A 15412-nucleotide genomic window follows, 5' to 3' on the forward strand; every position below is an offset into this window, starting at 1 on the left:
GGGGGGGGGGGGGAACCGCCGAGGGGGCGGAGCATGAAAAGGGGGCGTGGCCTATTCTGGCCCCACCCCCTCCCAATCTTAATGATTATTTAATTATTTGGGTTATTATTAATGGTGGATTAAGGGTATCACGTCTCACACACACCGGGGGGGGGGGGGGCATAGGGACCCCTAAAGCATCCCCATCCCATTCCCGCTCCCACTGCAGGCAAGAGCCTTTGGATAAACGTGTTAATCCTTCAAAACGAATTAAGTGATACCCCCAAAATGGGGTTTTTTGAGACTCTGGATGAAGCTCCCACATTTTAGGGAGCTCCGGGATGAATCCGGCTCGGCTGAGGTTATCCCGGTCCTTGATCCAAGCAGGGTCAGGCCTCGAAGATGAGCGGGATTAGATGCTGCAGGAGGAGGGGGGAGGAATTAATCCCTCCTCGCCCTCATCTCCTCCTGTAAAGCCAGTCTGGCCGCCGGGATCGCAGGATCCAGCCTCAGGGAGTGACCTCAGTGGAGGGATCAACCGGGCCAGATCCCACCGGGATCACACCTCCTGCTCCACCCGATGCATCCCTCAGCTCCGGGCAGAGGTTCTTTGGGAAAACTCACCGTTTTGGGGGGATCTGTCCTATTTCGAGCACTGGGAGCAGGCAGGGTGACTTGTCCTCCTCTTCCTCCTGGGGCTCATCCGCATCCAGCCTCCAGTGCTCCAAGACTCTGGCATCTCCGTGGGGAAGGAAACGAGCCTCGTAAAAGAAATCCATCAACCATCTCCCACAGTAACAACCTCTGGCCTGAAGCCGCAGTGGAAAAATCCCAGAAGAACCTCCCTATCCCTCTGGCATTCCCTGGCTTTGAGGAGGAGAAAGACATTTTCCGAAGCCCATCCGTGTTTGCTTGATTTTATTAGGATTGCCACATTCATCATGTCACAACGTCACTGATTGATGAGCTTTCCAACGGGAAGCGCCAGCGCCAGCCGGCGGTGATGGGGCTTCGATAGGAACATGTGTCCTTCCCTCCTTATCCCTCCCATCCCTCCCTATCCCAATCCCCGATTCTCACAGCTTTGATTGTATCCATAAAACACGGGGTGACAGAAAAAACAAGGTGGTTTTCCCAGCTGCCACGATCTTCTCGCCCCAAAAGGACGAGAACTCCAAAAAACCAACCCCAAAATCAAACCCAGTGCTCCAAAAGGAAAATAAAAAAGGCCAGGAATTCTTTTAATGGTATAAAATAAGAGTGGATATGGCAAGGCTACGAGGAAAAGTGGGATACATCACGGAAACCAAAGTCTTTTTGCAGGCAACACTGTTTGGAGAGAGGAGAACACTTGATGGTGACAAAAGTGAGGTCCTAAATTATATACAACGGGATCTAAGGGTGGATTTGAGGAACAGTCTCCATGGAGGTGAGTCAAGGTTCAACTTGCCCTTGTCTATTGCTTCGTTATCCAGATCCATAATAACACTTAATAAGGAGACGGATGCGTAAAAATGGGACACGTGGAATAAAGACACCCCCCCCCTCCCCCTAAAACTCAGTTTTCCATATGAAAACGCCACGTCTACGTGCTTGTCCCATGTGGAATGTACCTACAGTCGTTTCACAGGCCGGGGGCTTCTCCTCCGGGAGGAAAAGCATCCGGAGAGGCGGGATACACTCGCTTGCTGGGGGTGAGCCGGTGGGAAGCGCCCTCCCCCCCCGCAAGCCTCTGGTCATCCCAAAACTCGTTTCCAGGCGGAAAAGTCCCGATTTGCCCGGGATCTGGAAGCGTCTGGTAGTGGGATGGAAAAGAGGGGCCCGAAAGCCCCAATCCTTATGAAGGATGAGAGTCAGTTGTTAAATTTTAAGGGATATCCGATGGCTTTTTCCAGGCACTCTACCAACGAGCCGGCGGAAAGAAAATCCCTCTCCACTTCCACAAATTTGATGTAGATGGATTTGGGGGAGACGCCGGGCTCGACGAGGCAGTTCTGAGATAAAAAGGCGTTGATCCCGACCCAATCTTTGCTGAAGGTTTTGGTGTTTGCCTGGAAGTGTAAAAACAGGCACTGCTGGAGAGTCCGGACCTCGGCGATGCCGAGGTAACAGTAGATAATCCGGGTGGATTCCACGTCCACCCGGAGCGAGGCTTGTGGAGAAGGAACCTCCAGCTCACCTTGAGTCTCAGCGCCGGGATCAGGCCCCCTGTGCTCGGTGGGAGAGGAGGGAGGTTTCTCATGGCACTCTTCATATCCGATAGCATACAATCCCGGGCTTTTGGGAATTCCTCCCGGTAATAAATACTGCACCACGTTCCCGCCGGTGGGTTTGGAGTGAGCGATGGGGATCCAGTCGATCTCCATGTGGAGCTCCAGGCACCTGGCTTCGCTGATGGTGATCTCCAGGAATTTGTAATAGACGTTTTTCCAGTTCATTTTCTGCACTCTGGTCATGATCACTCGACCCTCGGGTTTTTCCGAGTTGAAGTATTCCCGGAGCCGCTTCCCGAGGGGTACCTGGGAGCTGATCTCCGCGTAGTGGTAGCGGATGTCCTCCTTCCAGCGGGTGTTGTACCCGATGCCGAAAATGGCCAGTTTGTTGGAAAGGTGGAGCCTGGAGAAGTCCGTCCAGCTCTGAAACAGCTCCCACTTCAACTGGACCGACTCCAAGATTTGCATAATGTTCTGCATGACGTCGCGCTTCCTGGGAATTACAAAACATGGAGAGAAGGAGAAAAGGCATCAGTAAACGGGAGCAGCAAAACCATCCCGGCCAACGCACCAACCTTGGGGAATGTTAATCGCTTTTCCAGGGCCACGTCGGATGGGGCTTGCAGCAACCTGGTCTAAGTTGGCTTGGAAGAGACCATTCCACTTTGGAATGAAGACTTCAGGATCTTCCATAGGATCCCAGCCTGGTTTGGGTTGGAAGGGAGCTTAAAGCTCATCCTTAAAGCCACGGGCAGGGACACCTTCCACTAGAGCAGGTTGCTCCAAGCCCCTGTGTCCAACCTGGCCTTGAACACTGCCAGGGATGGGGCAGCCACAGCTTCTCTGGGTCTGCAGGTTTGGGGTCACTTGACAGCAACAGCAGCCTCACGTGTGTGTGTTTGATCAGGAATAGAAGAACCAGGCAAAAATCCAGCACCCAGAGAGCTCAGGGATACGTTTCCTACAGCAAACGCCTTGGTGATGCTCTACCATCCTCTCTGCTAGGAAAACAATGTGGAATTCTGCCTTTGCAAGCACAAGTTCACCTTCTGGGGAGAAGACAGACAAGGGGACAAGGCAGAGAAGGGAACAGGTAGCGCAGAGCGTGTGTTTTGCTGCTGTTCTACACTCATCTGACTCAAGACAGACAGCTGAACTGAAAGCAAGCAGTCCCATCCAAAGGCAGCGACAGGAGAAAGCAGCGTGGGTAGATTTTCAGTCAACAGTGGAGGAACGGAGCTAAAAACCCCAAAGAAAAGCTCCCACCTTTATTAATGACACCCGAAATACTCCGGCTAAGTTTAGCTCCGCACAAAATAGAGCTGCTGGGGGAATAAAACGATTAGTCACTCCTCAAAGCGCTGAGAAGAGGAAGGATTTCACTAGAGGTGAGCTCCAGCAGCACGGCTGCAGGAGAAAAGGGCTTTCCACAAAGGGAATCATCACTTGGAGTGAAAAAGGGAGGGAAAAGATGTTGGGAAACACTCTGCTTTTTGGGTTTGGAGTCTCCTCTTCCCACTCGCATCAGGACTCTGCCTGGTGGCTGCCCTGCTGAGCAGGAGATCTACCTCCACGCCGTGGCCAAGCAGAGGTATTGGAAGCATTAAGAGTCAAGTTCTTGCCATGATTTACTTTTTCAGTAGGAATTTGCCCTGGAGCTGGATTGCCATCATCAAACCTCGAGCTCCCTTGCTGGCCTCCGGCCATCTGCACGGCTTTCTCCTTGGAAGCATCTGGAGTTCGAACGTGGGAAGCCACCAGAGACAAGACATGGTGTAAATGTGTTCTAAAGGCTCTTCCCAAACAAAAGCAGACATCAAAGCAGCTGGAACAGCTGGTTTCAGTGAAGGACCCAGTTCCCCACGCTTCGAGTTCATCTTCACAGAGCCCACAGTGAACAAAAAGCCTCCTCAACTCAAGCTGAAACAGCAGAACCGAGCCTGAAGCAGCATTTCCACTTTGCAAGGTTATGTGAAGGCAGCATCGTGCCAAAGGGAGGCTGATGTGGGGAAGGAACATCCCAGCTGATGGAGCACGGCACCTGGACACAGCTTTCCTATTGCTATTTGCTTCCTACACTGCTGAAAAACAGGGAACCCAGGAAATATGGGAAGTTTTATAAGCTTGGAGGCCAGTTATTTACTACCTGAAGCTAAGAGAAGCAGTGCTGTCCTTGGAGATCGACTGCATTAGGTTTGCAGGTGCAGGATGAGGTCCTGGTGCTCGCCAAGCTGGGGGGAGCAGCTGAACCCCAGGAGGAAAGGGGGTTCCCTCTGGATCTGCAGGTTTGGGATCACTTGACAGCAACAGCAGCCTCAGCCGTGTGTGTTTGATCAGGAAAAGAAGAGCCAGGATAAATTCCAGCACCCAGAGAGCTCAGGGATACGTTTCCTACAGCAAACACCTTGGTGATGCTCTCCCATCCTCTCTGCTAGGAAAAGAATGTGGTGATTCCATGAAATTCTCCCTTCTTTGCAATCAGTTTTGTGGATTTGAAAACACCAGCCAAAGAACTTGGAGATCTCTTTATCCCTTGTGGCTTTGAAGAGCTGATGCAACTCTTCTGGAAGATAACAAATAAATATCCTGCTTATCTCCCTATCGGCCCCACTGCTCCCTTCAACCCACTAAATCAGGGTTGGAAAGTTCCCTGGCCTCACAGCAGGGGGAAAATAAGTTTTGAGGAAGTCTCTGCATTGGAAGACGTTGGAAAATTCAGGATTATTTCCCCTGCGGCTCCCTAAAGCACACCCTGAAAGGCAAAATCACCCCTGAACAAGCCCAAGGACAGGCTCAAAGAGGCAATAATCATGTTTAGGATGGAAAAAGTTACTTTTCTGCAGGTTGCTGAGCTGCTAAACTGAATTTGCTCCATGTTGAGATAAAGAAGTCACCTTTGGGTACTGTGAAAACCCATCTGACGTGAGGAGTTTGGAGGCTACTGCTGTGGAAGCTTCTTTTCTATTATTATTTGAGGGGTTTTTAAGGTTTTAGAGGATTTTTTGCATTTAATTCCAATAAAAAGCCTCTGTTCTGTTACCACTCAGGGCCACGGTGTTAATGCACCCAGTGCTGATGACTTCCCACCCTACAGAAGCTCATCTTCCAGCACAGGAAACACCACATTGACTTCAGACGACACCACAAACTACTGGTGGGGAGCTCAGAACCCACCCAGGAGGGTCTGCAAGCCAATTTGTGATGGATGCAGGCGTATCTACCACCACCCCGGGGGTTTGACAACCCTGAAGGTCAGAAGCAAGTAAAGTCTGAGTAAATACAGCCCAATTCCTTTCATTTTGGAAAGGCTCCGCGTTATGCTTGGCGAGGCGAGGGAGATTCGCGTGCTCCGAGCATTCCAAATGCTCCAGATTAAACTGAGCCAACAAGGTTATAAGTCAGCTCTGGAAAGTTATACAAATAAATGAGAAGTATATATATAAATCCCAAATTTTGGCATGCTTTCCCACTGAGGGGAAGCAGGAACTCTTCCTGCATTACTCACACCAAGCCAGCACACAACCACAGGGGTGCTGTGTCCCTATTCTCCCTCTTCCTTGGTTTTCTCCTGTGTCCAAAGGGGCAAACTTAGGGCAAATGGGGAAAAAAACAACTCCAAAACACCAAGATTATGAATTGATCTGAGAATTAAGCCTTGTGTCATGATATAAGCCTGCCCAGACACATCTCTAATGAATCTGACAGGGATTTAATCCCCATTTTAAGCCCTTTGCATTCACGTAGTAAGTCTTAATTCAGCCTCTGACTGACCAAGGCAAGAAGAAGAGCTGTGAAGCTTTTCAGATGTTCTGAGGTAACTGGCATCATGCAGAAAGCAGCTTCAACTGTATGAATAGTCTTGCACAATGGATTTATAATTATAATCAGAAGGTTCCAATCTCCCCCCCCTCCTGCACAACATCCCCACGGAAACACATTCCAGGGTAGAACACTCAGAAGTTACTTACTGTGCGTCTTCGGAAGATTCCTGCTTGATCTTTAATGTTCTTTTGGTGGTAGGGATTTCATCTGCAAGGTAAAATTCCAACAGATCATTATATTTCAGATCATATTCTTAAGGTTTGTTTTAAAGAAAGGAGGTTGAAATGAAATAGTGAGTAATAAATCAACCCAGAGTTGCTTCCTGAGCCCAGCAGTGCGCTAGAGTTCTGCATGAGACAACTCCAGCTCCTAAATCCTCCAAATCAATGGGATTTTTTTATTTCCATGTGGTCAATTAGGATCTGCATCTATCTCTGCAAGTGCAAAACCTCTCAAGGACATGTCTACAATTCCTACTATTCAATCAATTGAATTGCAAACTCCATTGTTAAAAAGGAGGGGGGGAAAAAAAGAAAGAGAAAAAGGCTGTTCTGCTTCCAAAATGCATCTGTATTCCATTTAGATGTTGTGTGCTATGTGCTTTTCTCACAACTGCTCTGAACATTCCTTCAAAGCTTCCCAATCCATCAGTGCCTCGACCACGATGGGTCCAGATATGTGACTGCATCTCCTCTCCCTGTTTCATCCTGCAAATCACCAGGGGAAGAAACGAACCAGTTCATGGCACCATCAGCTTTTATCCAACAAACCTTCTACCTGCTGCTTCTCTTGGATCCCCACTGAATTTATTGAGTTAAAGTTTCTGCCATGAAAATAACCCCTGTTAAAATAGCCTCTTAATATCAGTGGCTCAAGAGACAGAAATATGCTTAAAGAAACCCACTTCTTCACCAACCTGCTCGGATCAGCGTGTGTTTTATATCAACAATGTGGCACCTCACTCTGTTTAACCATGTTCAATAAACCACAAGCAACGAGCAAATCCCCAAATTCATCAATATATTGATTCTTATGCAGACACAGCAAGAATTCAGGCAAGGAAAGCACGTGGAAGGGTTCAAATCCTGCAGTTTGAGCTCGCTTGCTTGCTTTTTAATGTAAAAAAAAAGGCCTCACATCTGGATAGAGGCATAGTTACATGTTTAAAACATCACACACACCCCAGTTAGGGTACACAGGAAGAAGCAGCAACATGTTTTTGTAAGCAGTTTGAAGTCCTGCTCTTAAGTGAGTAGTGTTTGAAGGTAACGGCCACGTTCAGCTGGGTATCAATGAAAGGGAAAATATCTCCCTGTATCCCACGAGGGGGAGCAAAACCAAGCAGGGGAAGAGGAATGTATCGCCTCATCCTCCACCATTTCTGGCCACACAGCCCTCCTTTCCCTCTGCTGGGCTCTTTAAACTCAAATCCCAGCTCTAAAATCCTTCAGGAGCCATGGTTTGCTTTTAACTGGGGAATTTCCTTCCCTTTTCTCCCCAAGGACATCAAGTGTTTTGCATCTTCAGGGTGGGATGGCCAAAACGTGGAAGCTGGTACCGAGACAGGTAAGTGAGAGATCAGAGCACAATGGAGATCAGGATGGAGATGCACCAGGATGGGATTTCTTACCCAATTCCTGTTCGCCAGTCTGGTAACAATGAAGATCCTGACTGTGGTTTCCCCAATCCTCCTGTGAAAACTCCTCCATCGTGCTGCTGTCTGACTCCAGCTCCTGGTACAAGCCGCTGCTGTTGATGAGGACAGGCTGGCAGGGTTGGGAATCCCATCCTCCTTGCCCAAAGACCTGCTCCAGCTGTTCAAACGTGTAGCTGCTTTTCCTCTTGCCGACACCGTGCTCCTTCACGCGGCTGTAGCACCTACGCAGGGTCTAAGACAGAAGAAGGCAGGTTCATCGCACAGCAGTGGGCTGGGACAGCACACATTCACTTACAGCCAGCTACACAGCTGCTATAGGCAGAGATTTGGGTTGGGTTGGGGGATTTCTAGTACTTCTGCTGATCAGTTTTTGCCCTAAATGCAACGTTCCCAAATTAATCTACACCCATCGCGTGTATCCGACATTCCCGCCGCAGCGATTTAGCGTTAACATCTACGACACAGGACAAAGTTGCATAGCAGCTACAGGCTCGTCAGATTTAACCACAGTGATTTCACCTCTTCCCCACTTCAAAAAACCAAGAAAAGAATTGCCAGATCTGCTGTGAAACGGAGGGAAAACCACTACAAATACCAAGAGATCCCCAGTCAGAGACACCAACCAGCCAGGAAAACACACACCTATGATGAGGAGGAGAAAGCAGAGCTGGTGTCGGGCCCCCAGCATGGAGAAGGAGCAGCAGGGAGGAGAGAGGAAGGGCAAGAGAAAGAAGAGTCCCCCAAAGCAAAGCTGGTCCAACCTTCCTCACTCTGCTAAGAAGACACGAGGTACGAAATGGATATGCCTAAGCTATTCAGCTAGGAAAACGTTTATTACTTACATATTCTGCATTCCTTACTAACTCACTCTGCCTCTTGTGAAGCTGCTGAAATTTAAAAGAGGTCAAATCAATAATGCTCCACACGGCCAGACTTTGACAGCAAGCATTAAGCACGAAACAATGCTAACGTGGCTCTAAGAAGACTTTAAAAGCAGCGCTGAGGCCAAAACCTCCCACAAAATCAGGGACCGATGCAAAAGCTTCCTCTACTTTCGGTGTTCCCGTCAGCATTTCGATGGCTGGGCTGGTGTCTGAGTGTCAACAAGGCAAAGCTGTAGAACGCTACCATTTTCATCCATTTACCCCCTAATCCAGAGCAACACCAGACTATTTGGGGATTAAAAGAAGATCAAACCAGCTTAATGTGCATCCCTCAAGGTGGTTTTGCTTCTACCACCACTCTACGTTGGAAAGGTCATGATGTGTCCCAGGTTGGCTGGATCTTGATGGTCTTTGGGTTGGTGGAGTGCTAGAAAATCTGGGTTTTAATGTAAAATTTGGGGCTTGGAGCAAGCTGCTCTAGTGGAAGGTGTCCCTGCCCGTGGCAGGGGGTTGGAATTGGATGAGCTTTAAGGTCTCTTCCCACCCAAACCACTCTGGGATTCCATGATGGCAGATTGCTCAGGTCCTAGCTTGAATGGCAAAGCCACCTCTGGAGCTGAAGAGAGACATTAACTTGGGAAGAGCTACTCCTGTCTCCTTGCTTTCTGGAAACAGACTGTAATGGACTATCAAGCACATGTCATTGCAAAAATCACTTGGTTTTGCCCCTAACAGGAACCTTTACATCTGCAGAAAGCCCAAACCTACCTAATGCTCCTCATACACTGGTTTAAGAGCATCAGCAGCAAAGGAAGACATTCCTAACCAGTTTCCTGGTGATATTCAGAGCCTTGGGAGCAGAATCAGAACTGCTGAAGCAGCAAGTCAGTTGTACCCTGCTGATGAACATCCAAGTGATGTTCACCTAAAATCATGGGTCAGCTCCGTTCCATGGATGCACCACAGGGGTGAGGTGGAGCAGGTCCCTCTGCAGCTACCTCCACCTCCCATGATTTCCTTCAGAGACCCTGATAAGACCTAAATAACTGCCTGGACCTCAGGAAACCTCCCTTGGCCACGTCGGAGCACTCAGTGCTTCAGACACCTTCCTCCCAGCAGCTTGTTCTGATCACCAAGATTGAAGATCTAGGTTTCAATTACGCACCTCCTCTATTCCTCCTGGTGTCCAGCTCAACTCCTGCTCCGTGGTTCCTGAAGTGCACAATCATATATTGGTACAGATAGACAAGAAACCAGTAAATTTAGGAGAAGTAATGGAAAACAGACCTGATAACTGCCCAGTGACTGCTCAGACTGGAAGAGACCGAGGCTTTTGCTTACTGCTCTGCCACACTGCCTGCAATACGAAGACAGATTAGCCCCACTTAATTTCTATCATGAAACTCAAAGGAGAGGACAGTCAAAAAGCTCACTGTGGGGTTTCCTCACTTAGGAGCCCTCATCTCTTCTCCAAGCAAAGCCATAGGAGAACTGACCACTGCAGGAACTGCAGCAGGACCACCAGAAAAGCCTGAGGAAGGGACTTGGAGGGCCTGGGATGATAAATGCAAGACAAAGATATAACTCATTTCAAAGGAATAGAAGGAGAAGCTGATCTGAAGGTGGGCAGTTGGCTGCTTGCTATGGAATGTACCAGTGGTCCAGCATTTGACCTCTTCAAATTGAAAGGCAGCTGCTTCCCAGCATCAGAAGGACATGGAGCTGTTGGAGCAAGTCCAGAGGAGGCCACGAGGATGCTCAGGAGCAGCTCCCATATGGAGACATTGGGGCTGTTCAGCCTGGAGAAGAGAAGCTGCGTGGAGACCTCAGAGCAGCTTCCAGGGTCTGAAGGGGGCTACAAGGATGCTGGAGAGGGACCTTCATCAGGGACTGGAGCGATAGGACAAGGGGTGATGGGGTCAAACTGAAACAGGGGAAGTTCAGGTTAGATCTAAGGCAGAAGCTCTTCCCTGTGAGGGTGCTGAGGCGCTGGCACAGGGTGCCCAGAGAAGCTGTGGCTGCCCCATCCCTGGCAGTGTTCAAGGCCAGGTTGGACACAGGGGCTTGGAGCAACCTGCTCTAGTGGAAGGTGTCCCTGCCCGTGGCAGGGGTTGGAGCTGGAGGAGCTTTAAGGTCCCTTCAACCCAAACCAGGCTGGGATTCGATGACTCTATGCTCTGCTCCACATTATTGGACCCAAAGGTGAAATTCAGGGTGAACTCCAACCCCCCCATCACACAGGAGACAACGACAGCAACAACAGGTTTAAGAAGAGATTATTTACATCATAAAGCAGCTAAAACTACAGCCCCATTACAAAGCAGCCCATCGCTGGAGCTTAAAGCAACACCACACCACGGGCTGACATTCCTTCTCCCTTCAGGTGGGTTCCTGGTGTTCCCTTCTCCACCTTCGCACTCTAAGAGTGCTCACCCAGCATTCCCAAGGAATTCTTCTTCCTCTAAACCAGGAATTCCACACTGAGCAGACAACCCCAACCCCCCCCAGTTCCCATCCAGGGTGAGGAGGAGAATCCAGCTGCAGGGGAGTGGGTTTGTGATGGGCAGCGAGACCCAAACCCCCCAAACCACTGGAGCACATCATTCCTTTAATCTACAGGAATAATTCCATAACTCCTTTAAACCAAACCAAGACTTTTTGGCCTGAAAATTCACCCAGCTCTGCAGGGTCAGTGGCAATGGTAAAACCTCAGCTCACCCAGAGCATCCACCAGAGCCACGCATGAAGGCTGGAAAAGGGGGAAGCGATGATGTCCCAGGGTAAAAGATCAAGGAATCCACACTGGATCCCAGAGGCTTTGGGATTTCAGGATGGCAACATCACAGCATGAGGCCACAACTGTTTTCCCTGCAGATCAGAGCAGCTCAAGAGCTCACCGTGGGATGTCTGGATGCATGGAACCAGCACAAGTCTGGCAAGGGTTTGGCCAAATATTCCATTCCCTGCCTTGAAACACCGGGAAAACCAAAACTTAAAGGCTTCCCATGCACTGCTGCAGAGAGGGAATGAGTTTCTGGATGCACGGACCAGGCTAACTCCCTGCCATGAAGATACTTAGGAAAGAGGAGGAGGGCTGGTTGGGAAGGATGTGTGCTTTAGTAAATGGCTTGGGATACACCACTAAACCAGCAAGGATTAAGGATACGACTTGATGCACCCAGATAAGGAAGTCATGGAGCACAGGAAAGCTTTCCTGGGAAGCCACCAGGCAGGAATCAAGATGTTCCAATCCTCCTGCAGCTCCCGAGTGCTGCACTCCCCAACCACTGTCCTCAGAGGCACAGAACCAGGTTCAAGGTCCCTTTCCAAGGGAAGAAACCAGGAAAAGCTGCTGGAATGGTTATGTGTGAATCCCGAAATGTGAAACAGGCGCTTCCAGAGCAGCTCAGACTGGAGCAGGGTCTCATTCCCAGCCTGCAGGCCAGCACTGCAGCAAAGCACATGCAGATGTGGAGAGCCAGAGGAAAACGTGGGACCTTCCTTTGCATCCTGTTTGAATTAGGAGGGAATGCAGCTTATGCCACACAACTGGAAAACTTTCTCCTTTGGAGCTGCCTTTTGCCTTTCCAGCTCGTTTTGAACGCGCTCCTCAAGACTTGGCAGATTCCAGGGAAGGCAGGGGATTCCCGAAGGCAAAATAAGGGGAATCCGATAGGGTTTTAAGCACCATCCTCACACTCCAGTCCCTTGAGGGAAATATGGGACATTAGGGATAACGCATGGAATGATGGAGCCATGTGCTCCCTCCCCACCACCTGTGTTTTCAGCTCCGAGAGCCCACACGGGAGGCCTGGGAAGTGCCAACAGCACATTCAAGTCACCTCCTGTGTCTCAAAGATGACTCCAGGCACTGAGCCCTCACACCTGGAAGTGGGTTTCCCTCTTGGTTGAGCATCAGGAGCCAAGCAGCTGATTCTGCTTGGAATCCCACAAAACCTGGGATTTTAGGGATGCCAACTGTCTCAACAATCCCCATAACAAGGGCAACTCTTGGCTCTTGTGAGAACTCTCCACGAGTGCCCATTTCAACAACATTCCAGCCAAAACCCTGCTGCAAGCGCCAAGCCTTTGGAAAAGGCACGTTTTTGTGCCTCCCGATGGTGGCACTGATGAAGATCCTCGTGGTGAGGACGTGGGATATGGAACAGCACGATGGGAACAGGGATATGACCAATGTCCAATTGCTGCTCTTCACCCAGCAAGGCCAACCTGTGGCCAAGCATCATTCCTTAAGGAAAAGGGGAAGAATCCTCCTCTTGAGGAGCTCACAAAGCACTGGGAGGATGGGATCTTCCAGCAGTCACCAAAATGCTCGCTCTGGCCCCAAAACAGCTACAACCTGTGAGCAGCTCCATCCCAAAGCATCACCTAAAGCCAAGCAGCCAATTCTGGTCCCATTTAATGCAAGACCTCTCGCAACCTGCTCAGCACCACCTGAAGCATCAAGAGCTGCAGAGCCAGAATTGGGGCTGGGATCCTACCACAAACCCCTCAGTCTCGTGGCCAAAGGAAACCACCTCACGTAACGTTTCCATTGGGAATCAGCCTCTGGCAAAGCCCAAAACTCAGTGCAAGAACCAGTTTAAGCAACGAGCACCCCGAAAGCTGCTGAGAGAACCAGGGGCTCAAAGAGGTGCAGCTCCAAACCCCGCTTGGGATGTGTTTAAAACCCCTGAGCAGCAAATACACGGAATCAACGGGATGACAAGAGGAAAACACATGGAAAGACTAAAACCTGTCAAGCTGGAGGGAGCTGGGAATGTTGAAGCCACCCTCCAAGCTTCATTCCAGCCTGTTCCCAGACCCCGATTCCCACAAGGGTCCCACCGAATAGCTCCTCTCAATAGAAGCGGGATGCTCCCAAACCCAGCCTTTCCCTTTTCCCGAGGGAATGATGCAACTGGAAGGATCCCTCTTCAAAACCTGGCACCAGAGGCCACGCAGCCCCTGGGGCTGTTGGAGAAGAGGTTTCGGAGCCCGCAGCACACTCCGGTGGGAGCCCCTGGAAGATGCTGTATCCTACAAGGCAATTCCAAAGCTAAGGAAGGAGCCAAGAGAGCAAGAGGGCAACCAGAGCCCAAGCCAGCCCTCATTACTGGGGTAACTGGGAGTCCCCTTTTCCCATAGGAAGCAACTGCCACCTTCTTGGGAGTCCGAAACACTCAGGACAACCATGGCGACGTGGTGCCCCAAAATCCCAGGGGAAAGGATGCTGCTGGGGGCTGTCCGAGGGGATGGGAATGGCTGGGACACCGTGCTCTTCCCAACTCAGGGCCAAAGGATGCTGCCACAGCCAATCCATGTGGGAAGAAACCCAAAGGATGCAGCACCCAGCTCCGAAAGATGCTGCTGGGTGCAAGGGCTGAACGCCCAGGATGTGGCTCCAGGGATCCAGTGAGCTGATCCCAGGGGATGCAGTGCCCCCATCCCAGAGCCAGAGGCTGGGCTGAGCCCACGGGATGCCCACAACCGGGATCACAGGATACTGTGGAAAACTGCCTGAGTGAGGAGATCCTGATGGGATGATCCCAAGGGATGGGATACCCACAAGCGGGATCATGGGATACTGTAGAAAACTGAGTGAGAAAACCCTGATGGGATGATCCCAAGGGATGGGATACCCACAAGCGGGATCATGGGATACTGTAGAAAACTGAGCGAGAAAACCCTGATGGGATGATCCCAAGGGATGGGATACCCACAACCAGGATCACGGGATACTCTGGAAAACTGCCTGAGCAAGGAGACCCTGATGAGGTGATCCCAAGGGATGGGATGCCCAAAACCAGGATCACGGGATACTCTGGAAAACTGCCTGAATGAGCAGACCCTGATGGGATGATCCTAGGGGATGGGATCCCAGGGATGCCCGGGAAAGCTGCCACAAGAGGCTGATCCCAGAGGACACAGCATCCCCATTCCCGCTCCAGCGGGCAGCCTGACCCCCCAGCCAGCACCACAGGATGCTTCCGCATTGATCCCGAAGGGGCTGAACCTTGGGAACACCGCTTCCCACGGGAACCGGCTCCCACGGGGACCACCCCAGAGCTAAAACCCACCGCGGGACCCCCCCCCCCCGCCGCCCCTCCGTGCTCCCTCCCGAGGCCGCGGTACCTTGATGCGCTCCCGGCACTGGGACGGGGTGCGCTCGTACCCCAGCTCGGCCAAGGCGCGGGAGACGCGCTCGTACATGGCGGGCCCGGGGGCCTTGCTGCCGAACACGGTGCCGGCGCCCTCCAGCTGCTGGTACCGCGCCTCCACCAGGCGCTCGTTACCCCAGACAGCGATGAGCGCGTTGGTCTCCGCCGGCGTCCACGACATCCCCCGGCAAGCGGCGGCGGCGGCAGCGGCGGCGCCCGGCGAGAAGGAGACGGAGGGCGAGGCCCCGCCGCGGCCGGCCCCGCCAGCCGGAGGCGCGGTGCCGAGCGGGGAGGCGCCGCTGGGGGTGGAGGGGTCGGACAGGCTGGGGTTGCCGTCGCTGAGGGCGCTGGGGGAGCCCGGCGACAGCACCTCCATCTTGGGCACCTTCAGCGGCGGCTCGGCCGGGAGCTGCGAGGAGCCGCAGGGCGCCGCCATCTTGGAGGTGCCGCACCGAGCGGGCGGAAGTGACGCGACGCATCCCCGCCGCCGGCAGGGAGGTGAGAAAGGGGGCGTGGTCTACAGGGAAAGGGGCGTGGTTAAGGGGTGGGGGCGTGGTTAATGGGGTAGGGGGCGTGGCTTGTGATGGGGAGGAGCGTTGGGGCGGGGCTTATGGCAGGGGGCGGGGCTTGGGGACCCCACCGCGAGCACACGGGCCCCGGGTGTGGGGCAGGGACCCCCCAAATACAATGAAACCC

The 15412-nt window shown here is 51.7% G+C and overlaps 1 protein-coding gene across 10 annotated transcripts; it reads right to left on the reverse strand.

Annotated features, from left to right (window-relative positions):
• Nucleotides 1–945: 945 nt before the first annotated feature.
• On the reverse strand, nucleotides 946–15210 carry MSANTD2 (Myb/SANT DNA binding domain containing 2). Of its 10 annotated transcripts, none has more exons than XM_030505496.1 (5): nucleotides 14691–15197; nucleotides 7645–7903; nucleotides 6161–6221; nucleotides 2159–2685; nucleotides 946–2030 (listed from the first exon to the last, which is right to left on the reverse strand). In XM_030505496.1, the coding sequence occupies exons 1-5, from the start codon at nucleotides 15150–15152 to the stop codon at nucleotides 1840–1842; spliced, it is 1500 nt and encodes a 499-aa protein (XP_030361356.1). In that variant the 5' UTR covers nucleotides 15153–15197; the 3' UTR covers nucleotides 946–1839. The 10 variants fall into 10 exon arrangements, 9 of the variants coding, with proteins under 9 accessions (XP_030361356.1, XP_030361363.1, XP_030361358.1 ...); XM_030505503.1 differs by adding an exon at nucleotides 8514–8558 and having other exon boundaries at nucleotides 946–2685; XM_030505498.1 differs by lacking the exon at nucleotides 14691–15197 and adding exons at nucleotides 8514–8558; nucleotides 9721–9767 and having other exon boundaries at nucleotides 946–2685.
• Between the last annotated feature and the right edge of the window lie 202 nt (nucleotides 15211–15412).

The sequence above is a fragment of the Strigops habroptila genome, chromosome 17 (assembly GCF_004027225.2).
Source record: "Strigops habroptila isolate Jane chromosome 17, bStrHab1.2.pri, whole genome shotgun sequence".
Lineage (NCBI taxonomy): Eukaryota > Metazoa > Chordata > Aves > Psittaciformes > Psittacidae > Strigops > Strigops habroptila.

Coding starts and splice junctions, on each gene's coding strand:
- MSANTD2 (XM_030505503.1), bottom strand. CDS start 15,152: ATGGCGGCGCCCTGCGGCTCCTCGCAGCTCCCGGCCGAGCCGCCGCTG. Junction 8,559..14,690: donor AGTGCCGGGAGCGCATCAAG/GTACCGCGGCCT, acceptor TTTAAATTTCAG/CAGCTTCACAAGAGGCAGAG. Junction 2,686..6,160: donor GAATCTTCCGAAGACGCACA/GTAAGTAACTTC, acceptor TGTAATTCCCAG/GAAGCGCGACGTCATGCAGA.